This window comes from Mauremys reevesii, linkage group 8 (genome assembly GCF_016161935.1).
Source record: "Mauremys reevesii isolate NIE-2019 linkage group 8, ASM1616193v1, whole genome shotgun sequence".
In the NCBI taxonomy this organism is placed as follows: Eukaryota; Metazoa; Chordata; order Testudines; family Geoemydidae; genus Mauremys; species Mauremys reevesii.
Window position 1 is genome coordinate 76,175,661 of NC_052630.1, and position 26,050 is coordinate 76,201,710.

General features: G+C 40.5%; 2 protein-coding genes across 11 annotated transcripts in view; one reads left to right on the plus strand and one right to left on the minus strand.

The window, feature by feature from the left end:
• Positions 1–17,586, minus strand: part of RPAP2 (RNA polymerase II associated protein 2) — a 63,006-nt gene extending 45,420 nt beyond the window's left edge. For all 5 annotated transcript variants that reach the window (XM_039484066.1, XM_039484064.1, XM_039484063.1 and 2 more), the window contains exons 1-8: positions 17,457–17,586; positions 15,079–15,124; positions 13,722–13,836; positions 12,095–12,193; positions 10,378–10,443; positions 6,404–6,492; positions 2,320–2,355; positions 409–1,351 (exon numbers count right to left, since the gene is read on the minus strand). In XM_039484066.1, coding sequence (XP_039340000.1) covers positions 409–1,351; positions 2,320–2,355; positions 6,404–6,492; positions 10,378–10,443; positions 12,095–12,193; positions 13,722–13,836; positions 15,079–15,124; positions 17,457–17,526 — 1,464 coding nt within the window. In that variant the 5' untranslated portion in view covers positions 17,527–17,586. The remainder of the gene's footprint in view (positions 1–408; positions 1,352–2,319; positions 2,356–6,403; positions 6,493–10,377; positions 10,444–12,094; positions 12,194–13,721; positions 13,837–15,078; positions 15,125–17,456) is intronic.
• Positions 17,491–26,050, plus strand: part of GLMN (glomulin, FKBP associated protein) — a 37,699-nt gene continuing 29,139 nt past the window's right edge. The window contains exons 1-3 of one of the 6 annotated variants that reach the window (XM_039484070.1): positions 17,491–17,625; positions 20,801–20,875; positions 22,456–22,581. In XM_039484070.1, coding sequence (XP_039340004.1) covers positions 20,834–20,875; positions 22,456–22,581 — 168 coding nt within the window. In that variant the 5' untranslated portion in view covers positions 17,491–17,625; positions 20,801–20,833. Of the gene's footprint in view, positions 17,626–17,866; positions 17,997–18,033; positions 18,286–18,381; positions 18,403–19,497; positions 19,520–20,800; positions 20,876–22,455; positions 22,582–26,050 lie in introns of those variants that run through there. The other 5 variants (XM_039484072.1, XM_039484069.1, XM_039484068.1 and 2 more) reach the window with 5 other exon arrangements.

Here is a 26,050-nt window from a genome sequence, read left to right on the forward strand (position 1 = left end):
TTTTGCCCTATGACTGCAGAGGTTTTAATGGGCCACTCTACCTTGAATGATCCTTCAGATTAGAGTATGTGCTAACTACTTATGCCAAACAATCTGTTCCACCTTGGAATTAATTGTGACGCTTGGAGTACCTTTCCCAGACCTGAAGAAGAGCTCTGTTTGGCTAAAACAGAAGTTGGTCCAATAAAAGATATTACTTCACCCAGCTTGTCTCTCTAATCACATGGACTCACACATTCTAGCTTCAGAGTGACATACAGAAGGTGACAATGCTGAAATTTTACTATTAGATTATTATCAACATTTATATTGTGGTAACACCTAGAGGCCATATAGGTCAGTGCCCCATTGACTTAAGCACTGTATAAACATACAGAACTAAACAGTCCAGTTTTTCAGGATTCTTACTTTAACACTGCTAGGATGCTCCGCTCCTTCCACCTGTGTTGTTGCTTCTTCAGTCAAGAGGCATTTTCCTTTATAGAATTCCTTTACTCTTAGTCCTAATAGTTCTGTTTCTTCTTTTAGTTGTTCATAGCTAGGCAAAGGTTTAACTGTTGCACCTGTGCCCCCAAAAGGCAAAGACTGGTTCAAACTGTTTTTAGATTCCCTTGTAGCAGCAGCAGCATCATTAAGGTCATCTGCTGTTTCTAAGTCATCCTCATCAAGTTCTTCTTTCTCACAGTTGACAGCGGATGTGTGTTCTGGTAAGTGTACAGTAGCATAGCTGGAACCACAGAGAAACTTGTAAGTGTCTTCAGTCCTCCATTCAATAAAAGTCTGCTTAAGCACATCTAACACATTACGTGTAGAGGTATGGGAATCAACTGGTGCACTCATTTCAGGTTTGATATGCTGCTTTGATTTAGCAAGTATTTTTTTGAGTTGTTCTGACCCCTTTTTGCTCACACCTAGCAAAACTACTTGTGAACCATTAGACCTATTTTCATAGTTTTCTGGATTTTTTAAGTTTTCCAATATAATAGTGTCTGAAGAAATGCCAGTAACAGAACAAGAACTCTTTTTTTCCTGGAGATCTAATTTGCACTCACTTAATTGTTCGGAGACATTTATCACTCTATGGTCTCCATCTCTATGCATGGAGTTTATATTTTGACCAGGCTTCTTTTTTAGTACACTTTTTTTGTGCAATGGTTGCACCAGACTGGTTGCATTTGATCGATTTTCTGGTAGAATAGAGGAAACAAATTCTTGTTCAGTATCACTGCTGCTGTCACTGTGTGTGCCATGGGAACCAGAGTCACACTGGCTTGCTGATGTCTTAGGATTTTCAATATCTGAGACTTTAATGACTTCATCATGTAGTTTTACTTCTTCCCCAGACTGGCCACTGTTACAGAAGAAATAGACTATCATTAAAACACATCATAGACTTCAGTTATAATAGCATTTGCAAACTAGATGATTTTGAATAGCATCTTTTTTAAGAATGAACAAATAAGTTTGTTCTAGCAACGGTGTATTATTTTATTTAACATTAAGAATTAGACCCTTACTAAGAGATCTAAATAAGATTTGTTTTCTAAGAAAAAAATTTCAAATGTAAAGGAGTTTTAGTGTTTAGTAATCAAGATGACTACTGCAGATACTATACAGCAGACATCTTATGTTGCAAATGAGGGGTAGGGAGGAAAAGAAAAAAAATATTTGCTTTGACAAAATTTAGAAGAAAAAAAGAGCGTAAGGTCAGACTTATGCTGCCAAATTTTAGCATCTTAAAATTCTAGAGTGAACACAGGCATTTTAAGCCACATTTTTCCATTATATGAATAAAATACAGTATGCTGATTAAGAACAAGGGGATAGTAGATTACTTGTTTCTGCAGGAATATGCGAGTTTGCCCCCTAATGGACAAATGCTGTACAGGAAAACATGAAAAAAAAAATCACAATTTACAGAACTGACAAAGAGGTGGAAGCAAACAAAGAGTGGTAGGATTTATATTTTTCAGATATAAATGTTTTATATTAAGACTCACAGAAGCTTTCAACACATATAATTGGTACCATTTAGTTTATAAAGAATCGATGGTACAAAATATGCAGAGTACAAACATTGCGTTTGTGTCGGGTTTCAACAGCTTCAATTAAGAGTTACAGGCTACGAGCAGCTGTACACTAAATCATACAGATCAAATACTCTTTTTAGCATCACAAAGGAAAAAGCTAAACAAGGCAAATATTCTTTGTGTGGTCTGCAATAATGGTACATTATATATTGCAGCAAAACAGGAAATCAAAGGCTTCCCTTTCCAACTCTGAATACGTTAAATGCAAGAAGAATTGATTCAGCTGTACCTTTGCCCCTCCTTCAGCAGTTCTATATCTGGTGGTCTGCCAAAAAGAAAAAAAGATTAAGGATTTAATAAAAAGGAATTTCAAAGGTGACACAGTAACAGATATTTTTGAAACATCTTTTTGGAACAGTTTCCCACCGACTGATACTGAAAAATGAACAACTGGAGCTTTTATATGCAGCATTAGGGCTGATCCCTGCAAACATTTAAGCGGGTAACTAACTTTATTCTTCCCATAGAACTCAAAGAACTATGCACACACACAAGCAACTTTACTCATGTAAGTGTTTGCAGGAACCTACCATAAGCAATTTTGAATAGGATTTCCACAATCATGATTAGGGGAAGTTTTTATGATACCCCCCGAAAAACTCATTTTTAAACCATCGTGTATTCTAACTAGGGCTGTCAAGCGATTAAAAAAAATTAATCGTGATTAATCGCACTGTTAAACAATAATAGAATACCATTTAAATATTTTTTAATGTTTTCTACATTTTCAAATATATTGATTTCAATTACAACACAGAATACAAAGTGTACAGTGCTCACTTTATTTTTTATTCCAAATATTTGCACCGTAAAAAACAAAGAAATAGTACACCGCTACCTTGATATAACGCCACCCGATTTAACACGAATTTGGATATAACGTGGTAAAGCAGTGCTCCGGGGGAGTGGGGCTGCGAACTCCAGTGGATCAAAGCAAGTTCAATATAACACGGTTTCACCTATAACACAGTAAGATTTTTTGGGTCCCAAGGACAGCGTTATATCGAGGTAGAGGTGTATTTTTCAATTCACCTAATACAAGTACTGTAGTGCAATCTCTTTATCATGAAAGTTGAACTTACAAATGTACAATTATGTACAAAAAACCCTGCATTCAAAAACAAAATAATGTAAAACTTTAGAGCCTACAAGTCCACTCAGTCCTACTTCTGGTTCAGCCAATCATTCAGACTAACATGTTTTCTTACATTTGCAGAAGATAATGCTGCATGCTTCTTAATTGCAATGTCACCTGAAAGTGAGAACAGGCGTTTGCATGGCACTATTGTAGCTAGTGTCGCAAGATATTTACGTGCTGGATGCACTAAAGATTCATATGTTCCTTCATGCTTCAACCACCATTCCAGGGGACATGCATCCATGGTGATGACGGGTTCTGCTTGATAATCATCCAAAGCAGTGTAGACCAATGCATGCTCATGTTCATCATCATGAGTGAGAGGCCGTCAGCAGAAGGTTGATTTTCTTTTTTGGTAGTTTGGGTTCTGCAGTTTCTGCATCAGAGTGTTGCTCTTTTAAGACTTCTGAAAGCATGCTCCATACGTCGTCCCTCTCAGATTCTAGAAGGCACTTCATATTTTTAAATCTTAGGTCGGGTGCTGTAGCTATCTTTACCAATTTCACATTTGTATCTTCTTTGCATTTTGTCAAATCTGCAGTGAAAGTGTTCTTAAAATGAACAACATGTGCTGGGTCATCACCCGAGACTGCTATAAAATGAAATATATAGCAGAATGCGGGTAAAACAGAGCAGGAGAGACACAATTCTCTCACAAGGAGTTCAGTCATAAATTTAATTAATGAATTATTTTTTTTAACAAGCGTCATCAGCATGGAAGCATGTCCTCTGGAACTATGGCCGAAGCGCTATAGATTCATATGCCTCTTCATGCATCTGGCACATAAATATCTTGTGACTCCAGCTACAATAGTGCCATGTGAATGCCTGTTCTCACTTTCAGGTGACATTGTAATTAAGAAGTGGGCAGCATTATTTCCCATAAATGTAAACAAACTTATTTCTCTTAGTGACTGACTGAACAAGAAGTAGGACTGAGTGGACTTGTAGGCTCTAAAGTTTTACATTGTTTTGTTTTTGAGTGCAGTTATGTAACAAAAAAACCCTACATTTTTAAGTTTTACTTTCATGATAAAGAGACTGCACTACAGTATTTGTATGAGATGAATTGAAAAATACGATTTCTTTTATTATTTTTACAGTGCAAATATTTGTAATAAAAATAATATAAAGTGAGCACTGTACACTTTGTATTCTGTGTTGTAACTGAAATAGAGATACGTGAAAATGTAGAAAAACATCCAAAATATTTCATAAATTTCAGTTGGTATTCTATTATTTAACAGTGCAATTAATTGCAATTAATTTTTTAAAATCATTATTAAATTTTTTTAGTTAATTGTGTGAGTTAACTGCGATTAATCAACAGTCCTAATTCTAACCCACTGCTGATTTAAAATAAAAGTTTAGCAGTCAATATATCCAGTATATTTAGAAATACATTTCTGTTACAAACCAAAAGGAAAATTTAATATTGCTTTTAGAAAGACACCCTGACAATTCCTGCCCATTTAAGAAGTGTCTGATGGATCTCCTCCCTCCCAAAAAATGTCTATTGGGACTTAAAATTAGCTTGCTTTTTTATTTGTTTGCAGCACCAACAGTGCTCTACAAGAGTGGCTCTCTATCTTTCCACACTACTGTACCCCTTTCAGAAGCGAGTCTGATTTGTCTTGTGAACCCCGAAGTTTCACCTCACTTAAAAACTACTTGCTTACAAAGTCAGAGAAAAGTGTCACAGCATTCTATTACTGAAAATTTTTTTACTTTCTCATTTTTACCATACAACTATAAAATAAATCAACTGGAATATAAATATACTTACATTTCAGTGTATAGTATATAGAGCAGTATAAACAAGTCATTGTCTGTATGAAATTTTTATTTGTACTGACTTCACTAGTGCTTTTTATGTAGCCTGTTGTAAAACTAGGTAAATGTCTAGATGAGTTAACGTACCCCCTGGAAGACCTCTGCGTACCCCCAGGGGTACACGAACCCCAGGTTGACAACCACTGCTTTGGATATTTATTTTTTAAATTGTTTCTAGCTCCTATGGCTGCAAGGAAACCTTCTAAACATGAACCAAATGAAAACCAATGCAGTGCTGTCTTCAGTCCACAGACAGCCTGAAACAATAGCTCTGATGGATATGAACTGTTCCATTCATCTCAATGTTTTAAGTCTGAAATCTCAAGATGACAATAAAACATGTCAAAAATACGATTTATTATTTATATTGCAGTATTACGCAAAATTCTCCATTTGCAGGTTTTCAATGAGATAACTTTATTCTTTGCTCTTGAAAGGATTTCAGAGAGTCTTTGCATGTTTACATCTAATTATTTTTATATAACATCAACAGAGTGCTAGTAATGAGACAGCCCCAGTGCTGAGGAGCTTACAGTCTAGGCAATTCTTAGCAAACCTGGTCAGTCTCAAAATTTAGTTTTAGCTTTTTTTCCCCCATTTAGAATTAGAGCTAAATACAGGAGATTCTGGAAAGCACTCTGTCAGAGAATATTTTTGAAGCAAGTTAGATAAATGAGTATGACCTTTCTCCAGGCAGGTATTTGTACTGTGAAATGGTGACATCCAGTGGTTTGGTTGGTTAATTTCAAGTACTTATTTCCCTACTTACCCAAGCAGACAATTTACCAAGAGAAATGACAAAATTACACACTTCCAAAATGCATGCTGCCTTTTTCCCCATAGCTATTGCTTAAAAGAATGTGAAACTAGGATTTTGCCTAAGATGTAGTACTGCTATTTGTTGTAGTTCTATATTCTGTTTTCTGATGCACATTTTTTAAGGTCTGACTTCAAATCCAGTGTCAGTGCTATGTTAAGATTAGAACAACTCTTGTAATAGGATAAAATGAATTAATCCTATCTTTAGTATATTTTATAAAAATGCCTATTCCAATCTTAAGAAGGACTTTTTGAAGTTAATAGGAATAGTAGTTTCTCAGGACCTCTCCAGATCAGATCCTGAACAATTTTGTTAACTGGCATTTATATTGCCAGTAATGTCAATACGGTAAAATTACCATCTTGATTACATATACAACTTTTATAACACACACCTCATTAGCCTTTTATAGTTTTAGATTTTCTTCAGTTTCAGTATAACCATTTATTATTGTCTCACACCTAGTTGTACTGTACCTGAACTCAAATAGAACAAACAAAAAAGAACAAGCGATCAAATTACCTTTCTTCTTCTCGCATCCACACTGGACTTTTGGGAATCTGAGCTTCAAAATATTTAGATGCTCTGTAACAAAAATTGCTGCAAAAACACTGGAAAAATATGATATTAAAGCATCTTTATTTTGGTTTAAATGGATAATCTTAATTTACATTATTAAGAACGTAGATAGTAGAATCCACATGTTTAAAGAGCCTATCACCAGTAAAGGCTTCTACCAAACTAAAACAAGTGCCTTGCCAAATTATCCATCATGCAAAAAACCTCAAAACAAAAACATGCTCCCCCAACCAAGCCCTTGCAACTTTATAGGTCTTCTCCTTGCACTTTTTTTACATATTAAGCACCAACATTGTCCTTGACAATACACAGAGAAGTCAGACCTCTACAAAACATAGAGGAAAGCATGATCCTTGCCTCCAAGAGCGTATTGCACAGTTTACAGACAGGCAGTACAATTCACATGAAAAAGTGGCTTTTTTATTTGTAATCTTGCCAGTGTTGAACTTTGAACGAGCAATTGGCCAGCGATGTTATGCTAAATTGAGCACTCTTTATAGAAGTAAAAGGAATGCTATCTAAAAGAGAACTGACAATTCACAACTCTGCGAAGAACAAATGCTGGATTTGTGGATCTCATCCTCTGCTCCGTATCTCAAAACATGAAGTTCAAAGAATGCAGAATATAAGATTATACCTGCAATTCCTGCCACTTTATTTTCCTCTGCACCACAACACTTCCCCATCCCCATAAAGGTATAAGATTGAGGAATTAAATAAAATACTAAAGATTTTTAAAAGGCAGATGGAAGAACAGTTTAAGCAGTGAATGGACCTGGTTCTACAAGGTGGTTAGTGCTTCCTGTTGTAGTAGGAAGAGGGCGCGAAATATAAGCCCTTGTATCAAAGGCCTGAGCTAAAGTAATAGTTAAAACTTGCTAATATAAAGCGAAGTTAAATTGTGAGCAAGAGGCAGCCCCTGCTCACAGAATCTGGCAAGAACATGGCTGATACTGCAAAAACATACATTCCTACGTAGTGTTAGGCATAAAAATATATAAGCAAACACATTCCAAAAAGATGGTACCAAATAGGGTTGCCAACTTTCTACTCACACAAAACCAAACACCCGCCCCTCCTCCAAGGTCCTGACCCCCCTCATTCCATCCTTTCCCCCTCCCCCCGGTTGCTCGCTCTCCCCACTCTTACTCACTCATTTTCACTGGGCTGGCTCAGGAGGTTGGGTTGCGGGAGGGGGTGAGGGCTCCAGCTGGAGGTGTGGGCTCCAGGTGGGGCTGGGGGCTTTAGGGTGTAGGAGGGTACTCCAGGCTGGGGCTGAGGTTCCGAGGGGGATCAGGGTGGGGCAGGTGCGGGAGGGGGTCAAGGGTGCAGGCTCTGGCTGGTGCTTATCTCAAGCAGCTCCTGGAAGCAGAGGCATGTCCTCCCTCTGGCTCCTACGTGGAGGCATGGCTAGGTGGCTCTGCGCGCTGCCCTGTCCGCAATTCCCGGCCAATGGGAGCTTCAGAGCTGGCACTGGGGGCAGGTACAGCGTGCGGAGCCCCCTGGCTGCCCCTATGTGTAGGAGCCAGAGGGGGGACATGCTGCTGCTTCTGGGAGATGCGCAGAGCCGCGGCAGGCAGGAAACCTGCCTTAGCCCTGCTGTGCCGTCGACTGGACTTTTAACGGCCCAGTCAGTGGTGCTGACCGAAGCTGCCAAGGTCCCTTTTCGACCAGGCGTTCCAGTCGAAAACTGTACACCTGGCAACCCTAGTACCAGAACACCTCGATACCAAATACATTCCCCAAAGATAACAGGAACACACTGACCCATCCTAAAGATAAGGTCAGGATGACAGCATGATGGATAGAGATGTTTTGATCGAACCAATATGTATACGGTAATGGGTGGCACCCAAATCCATCAGGGATAATACATAAATTTTAATACACAGATACAAATAAATTATCTCAGAGGGAGTGTCTTTGGCTGGCCTAGGGGATAATGGAAAGTCCCACCATTAACTGAGCTAATCCATTGCAACAGGCATACATGTGTTAGTGTACCTGTAACTGCTGATCCAGGACATTAGGACCGTGCTTCATTAACAATAAACCTGACCAAAGCCTTCGCTACGACCTGAGTCTGTGGATTTATTGGGCAGTTTAATTGGAGCCTGTTGTACGGGCTGTCTGGCCAGGGTCAGTACAGCACGCAGAAAGAAAACACACACGCAGCCAAACATCTGACCACTCCTGTAAGATGCAGCCACCAGATTCATAAATGATCTGGAAAAAAGTGTGAACAGTGAGGTGGCTAAATTTGCAGATGATACAAAATTACTCAAGATAGTTAAGTCCAAAGCAGACTGCAAAGACTTACAAAGGGAATCTCACTAACCTGGGTGACTGGACATCAAAATGGCCGATGAACTATATATTGATAAGCGCAAAATAATGCACATTGGAAAGCATAATCCCAATTATACATACAAAATTACAGGGTTTAAATAAGCTGTTACTACTCAAGAAAGATCTTGGAATCATCATGGATAATTCTCTGAAAACATCAACTCAATGTGAAGCAGCAGTCAAAAAAGCTAATAGAGTGTTAGGAACAATTAGGAAAAGGAATAGACAATAAAACAGAAAATATCATAATGCTACTATATATATCCAGCGTATGCCCACACCTTGAATACTGCATGCAGTTCTGGTCACCCCCATCTCAAAAAAAGATATATTAGAATTGGAAAAGGTACAGAGAAGAGCAACAAAAATATGATATGCAAGGAAGGCTTAAAAGATTGGGACCGTCCATCTGAGAAAAAGAAACAACTAAGGGGGGATATGACAGAGATCTATAAAATTATGAATAGTGTGGAGAAAGTCAATAAGGAAGTGTTATTTACCCCTTCATATAACACAAGAACCAGGAGTCACCCAATGAAATTAATGGGCAGCAGGTTTAAAACAAAAAGGAAGAATTTCTTCACGCAATGCAGTCAACCTGAAGAACTCATTGCCATGGGATACAGTGAAGGCCAAAATTATAACTAGCTTCAAAAAAGCATTAGATAAATTCATAGAAAATAAGACTGTCAATGGCTATTAGGCAAGATGATCAGGGAGACAACCCCATGCTCCAGGTGTCCTTCAACCTCCAACTGCCAGAAGCTGGGAGTGGATGACGGGGGATGGATCATTTGAAATTGCCCTGTTCTATTCATTCCCTCTGATGCATCTGGCACTGGCCACAGTCAGAAGACAGGATACAGGACTAGACGGATCACTGCTCTGACCCAGTATGGACATTATGTATGGAGAGAAAAGAGAGAAAAATCTTAGACCTTATGATAGACTGGCAGTGCTATTCTGCACAGATCCTGCTGGGAAATGCCAAGGGATTCACTATTGCAAACAGTTTATGAACTCTGTACCTAATATAAGGGAGCAGTTGCCTAGAAACAGGGTCTAAGTTGCAGAGTAATCAAAAAAGAACACTAGGAGTAGTCAAGCTCTTGGTGGGCTTAAGATGGAATTTGTGCTATGCTGTTAGTTTCTTTGTCAATAAAAATCCAGCTGTATGATGGGGATGAACTCTGACCCTATGAAAACTATGTAATCTGATTTGGAGGAGGCTGAGAAAGCCACCTGCTCACAAATGTATCTGCAATATATCAGTATTGTCAGATTTGAATTAACGTGTAAATAAGATCTTTCTGTTGGAGTGCAACTATCTGCACTGTGTTCCTTTTAAATATAAGCACGATATAGCATTTTCCTTTAAAAGGTAGGTAGCATCTTGAGACCGAGTGGTTATCTATTTTATACTCTACAGGTCTGTAAAACCCATTTTACTAATAACAAAATGTATATTGGTGATTAAACAAGGTTTGGTAAGAAAGCCATTGCAAAAATAAATGTAGGAGACTTAAGACAAAATTAGATACATGTTAGAGGAAGACTTGAAACCTTACCTTTCTTTCTGTAATATCATAAACTTTGTTTGTTTTTGTTGAAACTCTGTACTTCTGTTTTGGCACCTAAAAAGGAATATACTTACCAATGAGACCAGGATAATAACTTCAGATCAATCTTTTGTTTTAAACGACATGTTAAAAATTACAGTTACAAATTAGGTGACTGGAATATGTAAGTCAATGGGACTACCTGCAAGAGTAACATTACTCATGTGTAACTGTTGTATGGAGAGCTGCAGGAGGCCTCTGTGCTAGCTGTGAGTCCCGAACTCTAACTCCACACTGGTGAGGCTCCTATGAAGCTGTCCTACAAGGCACGCCCTCTGATTACCACAGAGATGGCTCCACGGAGCAGATAAAATAGTAGCCCAGGTAAATCTCTGTGGGGCCAGAGGAAAGACCATGCAAGAGATTTCCTACCTTCTAACATGTAAACCCGACCCAGTAGAGAGCTCTTTGCTGAGGTTAGCAAGGGGGACAATAGTGCTAAAGGTGTTTGACACTCCCCATCATGAGCATCCTCCACTCTGTATGAAGGTATTGAATGACACAATCTGGTCATCTGTCATCAGTATTTAATTGAAGTATTTCAAACATGTAACAGAAATTGCATCCCCCAAACCCCCCACAAAATAGACTTTCTTGTATGTTATAAAGCATAAGTTGGAACTAATGATTAGATGCAGTGCCCAAATCTATGAAATTAGCAATATCCTTTAACATTTGATCTAGAAAATCTTATGCTAAATAGTGCTTTTATCCCATGGAAATAAGAGTCTTAGAAACATGTAAGACATAGATCTTTCACTTTAGTTTAAGGAGAACACAGATTATTTTTCTTTTCCTGACTATATTTGCCATACTGGAGTTACTAAATTGTTAGTACTGTCATTAGACTTCAGTTGTACAACAGAGGCTAGTCCTATTTTGTATTATGATGTGACATTAATAGAGAGCTTAAACTCCAGATACAAGTAGATCTAGATGTCAGAGTCCAAATACCAATACCATGGAAATTTACTTACTTAAAGTGTCAAATTTAGGGATTGAGAGCATTAATGTTACTTTTTAAATCTAGGAAGTGTTATTTCCTACTTGTAATAGAAGCATTAAACGGATTTAACTAGTTACCTACTATACTGCAGCTAGCATTACAACACAGTTTATGTACTTCACACTCTAAAGTCTCATTTATGCTTCCTGTGGGTTTATGCAGATAGATCTTTACCTCTGACATCGCTCTGAGTCCCCACAATAAAACCCCACAGTAGTGAGGCTCCTATGAAGCCATACTATCCAGACAAGTGACAAACAGTTCTAAAATGTATCCATGGGGAAATATTGTCTTTAAACATTATAAGCCTCTTTTCCCATAGAGATATGTGCTTTCACTGAAAAGAAAACACTAGGATGGGAAATAAACTTTTCCTGTTGCACAGCTGGAGTCATGAATCCATAATGTTTAATCCATAATATTCTTTGTTAGTTTACAAAGATGACAAAGGATTCAGTCATGCAGTAGTGATAGCCAAATAAGCAAATTCAATCTTTCCCCTTAATTAGCGAGATTTTAGGGGAGAGCAACACGCCCTTCACCTGGGAGTAACACAGAATGATTCCTGTTCATATGATTAGAATGACAAAGAGAGAATGGAAAAGATAAAGAAAGGCTCAAGAACTCTTACATCAAATTATTAATTAAAAAGGAACTTACATTTTTTAGCCTATTTCGACATAAGGGATAGCCACAGAGTTTGATGATAAAACGCTCCTCCACAGCATCCTTATAGTGAGATGGGGTAATAAAATTTCCCTAAAATCATTAGAAAATAATTCAACAGACTTACTTTAAAAGCATTCACTGTATCATAACTCTCAAAACTCAGAAGTACATGAATACTTAAGTTTGTTCATAAAAAAAATTAGTAAAACCACTACTATTTAAAAAGCAGAACTTAAAAGATTAAAAATGGTAATGGGGTAAGCACACATAGTAAGAGATGAGAGCAAGTGTACAGACAGTACTATTATATACATCTTATATTTTTACTTAGATAACTTTGTGATAACATTATTTCCACAGTTTCCCTCTCTATCAGTAAATGGCTAATATTCCCACTGTGTATATAGCTTAATTGACACTTTTTACATGGTATACATTATAAATCTAGTGACACTTTTCATGCTTTTACATTTATATTATTGTTTAAGTGATGAATACTGAGTAAAATAACTGTGCTTATGGCCCTGGGCACAATTTGAAGAAAAGGAACACCCAATATATGGACGTTTTCGGTAAGTCTGTCCAGCTAAATATTTTCCAAGAGCACCCAAGCCATGGTGCATACTTTGCCAACAATTTTCAGTGCCAAGTAGAAGAGAACTTGTTTTATAGAAGCTGAACTCAGATTCAACTGCAAAAATGTTTGCCCAGATCTACTTAACATATACATGAGATAAAATATAATAAAGCATTTGTCAGGTATCTTCACAAGAGTGTTTCAGTTTAACACTTTCATGCTAATACCTGAAACATTATATATTCCCCATGGGACAGATTCTATATCCCTTACATCATGTTGAATAATACTATCTGTGACCTGGATCATATCATATCATATATATGGATTCAGAGCAGGCCCTCTGCACATGGCTCTCTCTCCTACTGTGTGCAGAGGAAGCTCAGCCACATATTAAGTTCTGCAGGGCCAACTGGGAGTAGCCAGAAAAGATATACAACCCAGAGCTGTATTATCTTTTCTGCAGAGCCTCACCTAGGGCAACCACAACACGGGTAGTCCTTGCATTGCTCTAGTGAAGCTGTGGTGCCAGGGAAGTCATATGGGGCAAAGGGCCTTTCTGTAAAGCCCCTTCCCACAGAGGAGATGATCTGCTCCTAACTTTTTACACCACACTCATCAATCTGGAATCCATGAGCCACTAAAGGCAGTGGAACTACTCACCTAAGTAAGCAATACTCATCATGAGTAAGGCTGGCAAAACCAGGCCTTTAAAAACAAGACATACATATTTTTACAGTGGAAATATTAAAAGCAAGAACAGAGGAGGGTACATTAGCACTGAAAGAGAAACAGGGTAACAAATTTGTTACAAGAATTAAAAAGAACGTTAAGAACATAAAAATGGCAATACTGGGTCAGACCAAAGGTCCATCTAGCTCAGTATCCTGTCTTTCGACAGTGGCCAATACCAGGTGCTTCAGAAGGAACGAACAGAACAGGTAACCATCAAGTGATCTACCCCGTCGTCCATTCCCAGCTTCTGGCAAACAGAGGCTAGGGACACAAATTAGTATAAGAACTTGCAAAAGAAACACGTACGCAATTCACAAGGAACTCTTCTGTAATATCTTCCTCCAATAGCTGTTCAACAACACGCAGAGCTTTTTTCTCATATTCAAACTTCTTTCTAATAGCAGCCTCAAGTGCTGCCCTCCTACAATAGAGTAAATATTGAATTACATAGACACCACTTTACCATACACAATTCTATCAAACATATCTTTTGTCTCTCTCGTATATGAAGTATAGCATTTTAATGATCTGGTATGCATTTTGCTACAATGACCTCACACAGCAATGTATTCCACTTAGACTAGAATTTTGTGGCAACCAGGAACCATTAAGTGAGTTTTCCAAACTTGGTATGGCATTCTGCCCACCAAGTTCTTGGAGAAGTATCCCAGCCTTCTCCCACAGGCAGCCTGAACAAACTTTATTGGAGAAAAAAGTTCATTTGGGAAGTAAATACATCATTGCAACAGGATTAATATGTAACTCTGAACCAGTGCCCAAGTAAAAGGCAAAAGATTTAGTAAATGAAGCACAACATCCAGAAGTCAAGACTGTAAGAAAAGCAGCATGTAAATATTTCCCCACACGTACTCTGGTTAGTGGGTGACATTTTTCTTTTAATAGCAAAAAACCTTCATGCCCTTAGGTGGAACAGAGACTGGAATGGAACCCAAGATTCCCAAGTCTCACCATTCCTCTGCTCTCAGCAAATATCCGTGAAGCTCAACGGCACATCATGCATCTCATCCCCCTCTAGTGTCTGAACCATGTTGAGGATGACAACATACTGCTCCTACCAATTATTCCATTAGCTCAAGAGACAGAAGTCTGTGCTATACATCTAAAGATTGCAACCAGCCATGGCAGAGTTCTGTTTTGTTTTTAATAATTTCAATGGATAATATGAATGTGTATTTTTAAGCATCTTTTTCTCGATTTTTACAGATTTAAGTTTTCACAGTTGCACAAAATGATGAGTTTTAACATTTTTTTCTATTTTTATCTATTTCAGTGTTCACAAGTGTGAGAAATTATGGAGGTCAGACAAATTAAGATTGCAGACAGCTCTAATACTGGCATTTCCTACCTTCTGAATGATTGACTATGCAACATTTAGCACTCTTAAGTTTGTGAATGTAATTAATTGTTACCTTAGGATAAGGTGGGCATATGATAATTCAAGACAAATCTGCGGGGTTGCTTAAAGCATCTTACAGTGCTGAATAGCAGACAAACTTGCTAAATATTATCAGAATGGTAGGTATCTCCTATACATAGCTTTTGAAGTTTCTGAAAAAGCACAAAGACATTCTGTAAAGAGGAGAGAACTCTAAAGTAAAGTCAACAATTGCTATTACTGTATAACATTTGTTAGATATCATACCTTTGTGCTACATCTTCATTTTTCAAAATACTTGATTGTTTATTTCCTAGTAATAAAATAATATATAAATCAATGTACCTTTTAACTTTCAAAATAACAAAACATCCATTTGTGGCTCATCCGTTTCCATACATAAATGGCCTCAAGGAAGACATATTTGCACACAAGCCAAACCAAAAGCAACTGCTTGGAAACCTGTGCTTCTGGGGGTCTAAATGGATAGCTGCAGCTGTTTTTAGCTAAATACTCAGCAGCAAGACCAAATAATAAGTTGGCACACTATCTACTGGGGAACTACAGGACAGGGAGGAATAAATCATTTTAGTCCCATACATCGTCCAAAAAAACAAGTTAAGGGGACACTATCAACTGGGAATGGTGGTATCACATTTCTGCCTGAAGATTTTGTACCAACTGTATTTCCCAGGGATCCTTCCGTAACATTTCCCACCATTGTGATTCCAGTGGTGATAGCAACTGTGGAAATACTAATGTAGAGAAGGCACTGGCTGCCACTATTTTTTCTGCCCCCTTATGTTGGCTGAATCTGCTCTGAACGGGTGAAATAATATGACCCCCGATTCTGCAACAAGTGCCACATGCAGACACCTACACCTATGTGGAACACTGCTGACTTTAACAGTGGTTTGACCTATACTAGCTCCTCTTCCCTAACCCATTGCTAGGTCAAGTGGCAGAAGGTGTAGGAAATTTTAGATAAATTCTTAGTGTAGATGCAACCTACGTTTCCTGTAACTAAAAAAAGTTTTAGAACCAAGCCCCCCAAAAGACCCAACCCCTCTCCAATATCTTTCTGCCTCCCCAGCTTGTCTTCTTTGTGCAGCTAACAGTACTTGACACAAAGCAATTTTACTGTTTCCCTTGTAGTCAGTCACTCCTTTTTTAAACCAACTTCTATACAGAAAGAGGAGCAGAAAAGAATTATGTAAAAAAGGGGAGATTTGTTTTTTTAACACTTAACACTTTTTCAAAACATGCCACTTAAATTATCAGAAAATAGGCTTGTTTTATTTGATTAGTTTCAAACAACTTAGGTTGACACCATCCTTAATGGTGCTGCACAATGCGGTCCTCACATGGAAGCAAGCGAAAGTAAAAGCTGCAACCAACAAGCCACATCCCTAAAGGAACAAAGCATGTGACTCTCGTGGATGCTGGTGCATGTGGCCTAATGCCAAGTGCCTTTACATCAACATTGTCCAACGTCCCCTCTTCCCTGGGATGCAGACACCCCCCTTCTGCCAAGCTTTGCTAACAATGAGACATGGAAATTTCTGCCATGGCCCATGATTAGTGCCCTATCAAATTCACGGTCCATTAGGGTCAATTTTATGGTCACAGGATTTTTAAAAATTGAAATGTCATGATTTAAAATATTTAAATCTGAAATGTCATGGTGTTATAACTGTAGGGATCCTGACTCAAAAGGGGATTGTGGGGGTTTTTAAGGTTATTTCAGAGGGGTTATGGTATTGCCACCCTTACTTCTGCGCTGCTGGTGGCAGCACTGCCTTCAGAATTGGGCTGCTGGAAAGTAATGGCTGCTGGCCAGGAGCCCAGCTCTGAAGGCAGTGCTGCCACCAGCAGCAGTGCAGAAGCAAGGATGGCATGGTATGGCATTGCCAGTCTTACTTCAGCGCTGCTGCCTGCAGAGCTGGGCCCTGGGTCAGCAGCTGCCGCTCTCTGGCTGCCCAGCTCTGAAGGCAGCGCAGAAGGGTGGCAATACCACAACCCGTCAACAATAATTTTGCGATCACCCCCAGTTTGAGAAAGGCTGGTCTCTCCTGTGAAATCTGTATAGTATAGGGTAAAACCAGATTTCACAGTCCATGGCACGTTTTTATTTGGTAGTCCCTAGCCATGATATAGTTAGAGGATAACACCATGGCCAGGGCACATCACACCACCAGGCCAGATGTGGGGATGGCCATGCCAGAGGGCTAGGGCCAGGGCCAGCCACAGAGCCCCCCCAGTGCTGGTGCTGGTACTCTGGGAGCCCTAGGGTGACCAGATGTCCCAATTTTATAGGGACAAACCCGATTTTGGGGCCTTTTTCTTATATAGGCTCCTATTACCCCCCACCCCCATCCCGATTTTTCACACTTGCTGTCTGGTCACTCTAGGGAGCCCTAAGCTGGAATATTTTTGCCCCCCTCAACACATACTAATAAGGGGGGGGGGGGTCTTGAGCTGCTTAGGACCCTACGCAATTGCTCAATCTGCTTATGCCAACCCCTAACACACACATCCCTCCGCTAGGACGGATCGGGTCAGTCCCTTGCGCTGAGCCGGGAAGGGGGTGGGAAGGACGAGGCCGGGAAGCCGGGAGGAGGGGGGCTGTGTTGTACTAATCCTACCTGCGCGTCTCCGGCTGGATCTCGCCTTCACGCCGCCCCGCTGCGGCTCTGCCATCGCCGCCATTATCATCGCCCGCCCGGCCTGACCTCTCACACCCGCCGCGGCGCCGGGGGAGGCGGAGCCTGAGGCTGCGCACACGGGGCTCGATCCGGAGCGGCTGCACTTTAGGTAGGAGGCAGGCGCCGCGCAGGCCTTGCCCCGCCGCCAGGGGAGGGGGCTGGGGAGCAGGACGCTTCGCGCTGCCGGGGGAAGCGGGCCCTGAGCCTTGCCGGGGAGCGGCTGCTGCTGCGGGCTTTAGCCCCTGGCGGAGGCCCCCTTATTCCTCTTCCGGCACGTTCTCGTCATGGGGTACCGGGGCTGCCCCCCGAGCCGAGCCGAGCCTCTCTCGGGGCAGCTCCCCAGACGTGCCCCCGAGAGCCGGGTCAGAGGGGCTGGATGAGGAGACCCCCACTAACGACCCGCCCATCTGCCTCCGTTGTTGGAGGACTGGCGCTCGCAGGCCCGTTTACAGCCCCTGCCTCTGGCTGGAGGATTTTGCTGTGAGCCACCCACACGGTCTCCCTCTTTCTCGTCCTTCAGTGCGATGGCGGGGACGGCGATCTGCTTATTGATTTGCTTTAAGAGACACCAGTTGTCTTTAGGCCAAGGGGTACTGAGCAGTGTCTGATGTGACTCAGTGCATGGGTTATAATCCCACCTACTGTGCTGACCCTTGTCCAAGAAGATCCCATACGGGTGATACAGCCCATCCTCCCCAGACCCAAAGTGTGGCTAGTGGCGATGCAGATGCTGCAGTGTCAGTGTCCCAAAGTGTATGGAGGATGCCAGGTGCTTTAATCCTTTTTAGACACTTACAGCTGTATGGAATAAATTCCTTCACTGAGTTGCATTTTTCATTGGTGTTCGGATCCTTTAAGTAACCCCCAAAATCCAGTAAAATTCCTTGTGAGTGTTTGGAGTTATCCATTTGGGGAGTGGGGGGAAAAGTTAAATAACTCAAATAGCTTTCAATTTAAAGCTCAGAACAGAGCCTATACTAGACCTCTGTGTATTGGAAATACAGGGGATGTGCGGGGGGTAAAGGCCAAAACCAGAACTAGATTTAAAAAAATGAAGTAAATTCATGGAGGATAGGTCCATTAATGGCTGTTAACCAAGATGATCAGGGATACAATCCCATGCTCTTCCTGTCTCTAGTCTCTGACTGCTGTGGGAGTGGATGACGGGATGAATAATTGCCCTGTTCTGCTCATTTCCTTTTAAGCACCTGGCATTGGTCACTGTTGGAAGACAGGATACTGGGCTAGGTGGACCATTGATCTGACCCAGTATGACTGTTCTTACGGAGAGCATGTGTGTCAAGTCTGAAATCAAAATGGGTGAAAAATAAAATGTTATAAATAATTGAAGGGAGTTTGTCAAGTATAGCTAATATATAATTTTTCATAATGACTTAGGGACCTGTCCAGCTCCCACTGAAGTCAGGGAAAAGAAAATATCACTGACAACTGGATTAATCACTTAGGCCCCAATCCTGCAATGAGCCCTGAGTCAGTACACCATTACACCACCACAGAGCTCAGTGCATGTTCTGGGCCTTATTGATGTTGTCAAGTTACTTTGGGCCCCAAATAGGGACTATACATTTGTTTTAAAACAAATTAAAATAGTTCTGGGGGAATGTCAACATTGTTTTTGCAGTGTTGTGAACCCAAACACAACAGCACATGCTAGTGCAATGCAGGGATGCTGGATTGGGTTGTCAACCCTCCAGGATTGCCTGGAGTTTCCAGGAATGAAAGATTAGGCTTTAATTAAAGATTGTGGTGTGATGAGACCTCCAGGAATACGTCCAACCAAAATTGGCAACCCTAACGCTGGAACAGTTTTTATAGGGGGGATGCTAAGAGCCATTGAACCAACTAAACTCTGTATATAACAGAAACTGCTTCAAAACAGGGGGTGTGGCAGCACCCCCAGTTCCAGCACTTATGGGGAAATGAAAACTGTGAAGTGAAACTGACAAGTCTAGGTTCAGGGTTGGAACACAATGAAATAAAATGTAAGTAGACTATCAATATAGTGAAAAGTAAATTAGTTTATCACATTTATTCTTGTAGTAAACTAAATCCAAGTTTGGATGCTTTTAGTACAATTTTACTTAATGCTGTTCATTTTATGGACCAAATTAATGTACAGTAGTTATTTAAATATATTATGTGAGATGAATGAGGCCAAGATTTGAAATGGAATGCATGAGGACAGTATATAAAAATGTGTGTACAATTGTGCACCTGTGTATGTTGCATAAATATCAAGATTACATATTTCAGATAGGTATTTAAGCACTAAACTCGCCATTTGCATACAAAATCACTGGATGTGTGTACAGACATAGTGCTTGCATGCCCAAATGTAGGCATAACAAATCTGTAGGCTTTTTTTTTTAAACTATTAAATAAATATGTGAGATGTACAAGTGTCCAGTAGGCATTAGGCGGTGATCCTGATTATGTAGAGATTTAAGCATGTGCTTAATTTTATGCATGTGAGTAGTCTTATTGCCTTCAATGGGAACGATTTGAGCCAGTCTCCCTCTACAGGTGAAAGGCTAGCAGAGTGTCTAGCCCTTTGTGTCGGTCAGGCTCCCTTAAAATTCATCAGTAGGTTTAAAGATACCAACACCTAAATGACAAGATATACCTCTGGATTAAATTTATCAGTGATGGAGCTTTGATTTAATAAAAATGTCTAGACAGTAAAAAGAAACAATATCCTACATTCCAATCATAGAGCAAATAAACTATATAGACTATATATGATGATTTTCTTCAACAGCGAATCATTTATCCCCAATTGCAACATTGACGTTTTAAGGTGCCACAACTGCCTCACAAAACCTTATTTCTCAAAAACTGATTCTATAGCTATGATATTCTGAATCTGTAACCTATACAACCTATTGATTGTGTCACATCACATCTATTTCATTTTTGTTCCACAAAGACAGTAAAGGAATTGATCCTTATGCAATGGACTTTCTGTTAATAGTTGGACAATTCCTCTCTCTAGATACAGTATGCATGCTCTTTCTTGTCTCCTGTAAACAAGCAATAGCAGTGCCTGCATGCACAGGAGGTGGTGGAATGAAAGAACTCTTTTCTCTTCTTAACTTCTCCCAGCAATGACTGATCTTTCTCATTTCTCCATCTGTTAGCTGTTTTACCAGTTGGGACTTGCTAAAATGTGATTTTTTTTTTAATCTCCATCTTAAATCCAGTATAATATTGAATATAATGTTATAACAATATGTGACTCAGTACTGTACTCTAATTTATGACAGAGCTTTTCAGTGTCAGAAGAACAAAGTCAGGATATGACGGCAACTGAGGAACTTCAAGCCATTATACAAAGATGCGTAAGTAACTTTTTTTTGTAAAAAAGATACTAAAAGTTGTAGAAACTGGCATTGCCTACATCTGTGTGTATACTATATTTAAATAAAAAAGCAGGGGAGCTTTCGATAGCGCTCTTCATGACCATGCAGGTTTAGTTTCCATTGCCTGCTCCCTGGTTCTTGTCCTAGGACTGCTACTAGCATCTGACCCCTTGCCTCTTGGACAATAGGCAGGAGCATGTAGAAGAAAATGTGCCTCTCCAAAAGACTTGGTGTAATCTCAGGTCAGGGAAAGTGTTACTGAGAGACTGACGTGTTCTGTAGTAGTTACTAGTATCTGTTTTACTCCTTGAGGAATTGTGCGCCACTGTGGTGGCACAAAAAAAAAACACCACACACACCACCCCAGGCAGATTGTTGCCTTGTTGTTGCAAAAAATTGCTTTTCTGGGAAGCCCAGAAGCTCCACCCAGTGTGCTCAGTCACACACACACACACGCTCACCCCCGGCTGCTCAGATGCATCTGTTCAAGCAGCTGGGGAGAGGTAAATCACTGTGGGTGAGTGAGGTCTGGGGATGCCCTTGCCGCCCAGGGACGTTAGTCCCAGCTACGGGGGGGAGGAGGAGGAGGAGGATGGAGATGGAGTTCCCCCTCCCTCTTCCCTGTGAGAACACCCAAGGCTGGGTCAGATCAACACCCAGAAATTTCCCCTTGCTGCAGGAAGCTCTGCACTGCGGGAGATGGGGAGTCTGGATGGGGGTTCCGGGTGTGGGGTGGTGAGGCTCAGCAGAGGGTGGGGGGTGTTGAGTGAGAGTGTGTGGGGGGGCTCCGGATGCACGGGATTGGGTGGACAGGGTCCCTGTTCAGTGACCCCCTCCCCCATTCATGCATCTGGAACTCCCCCATCGAGGCCCACCCACAGAACTCCCACCCTGCCAAGCCTGACCCCCTGCATGAGGAGCAACCCACACCCAAACCCTCACCCCATTGAGCCCCAACCAGCTGCATCCTGACCCTCCACCCCACCAAGCCCTACTTCCCCAAACACCCACACTGAGCCCTAACCACTTTCACCTGGACTCCCCTGCAGAGTCCCATTCGCCCTGTACCCAGAATCCGGCACCAAGCCCCCGTGCATCCAGATTTACCCCCACCGAGCTGCCCGCACCCAGATTGCGCCACACAGACTGCTGGTACTCTTGAGGGAATTCTGATCTAAAAAATATTTGTTTTTTAAAATTCTGAAAAGTTCTGCATATTTTATTTGTCAAAATAACACAGAAACACAATAATAATATAATCACACCATTTTCAATTATTTTGGTAATTTATTAAAAATATTAATATATAATTGAAAATGGTGTGATTATAATGTGTTATTTTGACAAATGAATTTTGCAGAATTTTTAATTTTTTGGTGCAGAATTTTAACTTTTTTGGTGCAGCGTTCCCTAAGGAGTATTCTAGTGTATAAATGATGAATCATAGGTATAGTGAAAACTAAACTACAGCTACAATAAATTGTATTTAAACTCAAATTTGGTTTTGTTTGTGATTTACATTATATAAATGTAAAGTTAAAGATAAATTTTCATTGTAGCAAATCCTAGAAGAAGAAGATTTCAAAGGAGAAGATTTTAATCTTTTTCAAGTAGCAGGCCAGAAGTGCTTAGAAGAAGGTTATGCAGCAGAAGTATTAGAAGTAATTCAAAATGAGAAAAATAAGGTAAGTTTAAATCTGCATCTGTGTGTATTTTAGCGGTATACTTTAAACACATAGGTAAATAGGTTAAATTTTGCATATTCCAGCTGTTTATTCATTGCTTGAGAGTTTTATTCTTAGTATCTTTGTAAGCCACCTATACCATATAGTACCCACAAAGTACAATTTCATGGCACTGTACCAGGTATATGCTGACAGACATACAGTTTGTATAGACCCAGATTCTTCTTTCTGTGAAGCTGTTTTGGCAATGGTTACTGGATGTGAACCAAACATAGCCAACCAGAAGAGGTCACCCCAGAGTAGGCGGATCCTTTCATGTCATACAGGCATGCTGGTGGCTCCTACATTTGATCACTCCAGGCTGTCAGTGTAAGAAGCAGGGGCTTCCTTGTACTACAGTAATTCTTGACTCCTTGATCAGCCCCTTAGAGCTGTTGTTAGCTGGAGCATCTTAGAGCAGCCCTTGGGCTGCATTGCCTTATGTTGGGAAGCCAGGTTGCTGCACAACTGGTCCAGGATAGAAAGAGTGGAAGGAGTGGCTTAAGCCAGCTTTGTATATTACCTCCTGAGCAGTGTACTATTTAGCTTTAAACAAGGATATGAGGCACAGTGTCCTTAACAAACCCTTCCATTAATGTTTTCCGGTGAGATAAACAGAAGAGAAAAGAGAGATTTTAAGGCAAAATTTAAAAAGGGAAAGTGATAGTGACTCTCTGTTGGGGTGGAGAGAATTCCAGGTGGATGGACTAAAATTGTCCAAGATTTTAAGAAGAAAATGAGCAGACAGGAAGTAACAGAACGAAAGTTCTGAGAAATATAGGACCAGTTTGGGAAACTGGGACAGTATACTTATGTGGGATTCAGAGATAGATAGGAAGTCAGAAATAGATGGAGGATGGAATAATATTGTCCTACTTCATGGAAAGATGGAAAGTAGTCTGGTGTACCCCACTGAATTTTACAGTAAAGATTTAAGACCTGAAAAGAACAGTTTACCTCCTTCCTCAAATAGTGTGTTTTCTCTAATTTTTGCCTGGAATTTTGCTACTACCATCCAATAAAAGAGTGAGAACACTGCCTATCCCTATTTGAAAAGCACATTCACATACACACCGGGAAATGCATAAGTTTATATTGACAGAAGAGAAAAAACATTCAGTGTATATTTTGGAGAATGCTCTTCAGAATATGCATCCATTCTGTCAAATAGGGAAGGAAGAAGGAGAGCATAACAGATGCCCAGAACAGAACATTGTAATGATAAACTTTGTATTCAGGTTAATTACTATGGTCTGTTACAACCAGTAGTGATCATAGAATTATAGAAATACAAGGTTGGAGGGGTCCTTGAGAGGTTATCTATGTAAGCCTCCAGCATGGAGTTAGGACAAATATACCTTGACCATCCCTGACAGGTGTTTGCCTTACCTTGTCTTAAGAATCTTCAATTACAAGGATTCCACACCCTCCTCTGGAACTATCTTTATAGTTAGAACATTTTTCCTCGTATCGAATCTAAATCTCCTTTACGGCAGATTAATCTGACTACTACTTATCCTATCTTCTGTGGATATGGAGAACAATTGCTCTCTGTCCTCTGTATAATAGCCCTTAACTATTGTCAGGTCTCCCCTCAGTTTTTTTTTTCTCAAACCTAAACATGGTCAGTTTTTTTTAACTTGTCCTCATAGATTAGGTTTTCTAAATTTTTGGTCATTTATTTCTCTCTCCTCTGGACTCTCTCCACTTTGTCCACATTTTTTCTTAAAGTGTGGTGCCCAGAACTGGACACAGTACACCAGCTAAGGCCTCACCTGTGCCAAGCATAGCAGGACAGTTACCTCCTGTATCTTACGTTCGACCCTCCTGTTAGTACATCCCAGAATGTTGTTATCCTTTTTTGCAATTGCATCATATTGTCGATTCATATTCAATTTGTGATCCACTATAACGCCCAGATTCTTTGCAGCAATACTACCACCCATCCAGTTATTCCCCATTTGTAGTTGTACATCTGATTTTTTCATTCCTAAGTATAATACTATGCACTTGTCTTTACTGAATTTCATCTTACTGATTTTAGACCAATTCTCCAATTTGTCAAGGTCATTTTGAATTCTAATCCTGTCCTCCAAAGTGCTTGCAACCCCCTCCATCTTGGTGTTGTCTGCAGATTGTATAAGCATGCTTTCCACTCCATTATCCAAGTAATTAATGAAAACATTCAATAACAACAGACACCTGCAAGACCCCTCTAGCTACGTCCTCCCAGTTTGACAATGAACCATTGCACATTGAATGCTTTTGAGTATGGTTTTTCAAAGAGTTATGCACCCATCTTATAATAATTTCCTCTAGATCACATTTCCCTAGTTTGCTTATAAGTAAGGCTAAGATTTAGTCATGGGTATTTTTTAGTAAAAGTTATGGACAGGTCACGGGCAATAAAGAAAAAATCCTGGCCCCGTGACCTGTCTATTACTTGTACTATATACCCCTGACTAAATCCTTGGTGTTCTGGTGAGCTCTGGGGGCACAGCTGCTGCTCCGGAGGGGGGCCTCTGGGGCATCTGCTGGTGCTGGGGTGGGGGAGGCTCTGGGATGCTTGCTTGTGAGGGGGCTCTGGGGTGCTCACTGGTGCTGGGGGGGGAGGAGGCTCCAGGACGCCCACCACAGCTGCTAGCCGGGGACAGCTCTGCTGCCGTCGCTGCTGGCAAGGGGCCGCCCAGGACCACCACAGCTGCTGCTGGTGGGGGGCAGCCCAGGACTGTAGCCACTTTGGGGGCACAGTCCAGGACCACAACTGTTTGGGGTGGGGGTGCAGCTGATCCCGGGGCCAACCAGCAGCCCTGGGGTCAGTCACACCTGCCGTCTGCAGAAGTCATGGAGGTTCCAGAAAGTCACAGAATCCGTGACTTCTGTGACAAACTCGCAACCTTACTTATGAGATTGTCACGTGGGACTGTGTCATAAGCCAAACTAAAATCAAGATATGTCACATCTACACCTTTCCCCCATGCATTATTCCAGTAACTCTGTCAGAGAAGGAAATTAGGTTGATTTGGCATGATTTGTTCTTAACCCATCCCTGTTAGATATTACTTTATTGACCTCTAGATACTTACAAATTAATTGTTTAATAATTTGTTCTAGGATTTTACCAAGTTTAATTAAGCAGACTGGTCTATAATTCCATGGGTCCTCTTTGTTCCCTTTTTTAAAGATAAATACCATGTTTGCCCTTCCCTAGTTGTCTGAGACCTCACCCATCCTTCATGAGTTCTTTAAGATAATTGCTAATTGCAGAGACTGCTTCAGCTAGTTCCTTAAGTACCCTAGGATCAATTTCATCAGGCCCTGCCAACTTGAATACATTTAACATATCTAAAAATTGTTTAACCTGTTCTTTCCCTAATCTGACTTGCGTTCCTTTCCCCTTATTAATATTAATTGTATTAAGCATCTGGTC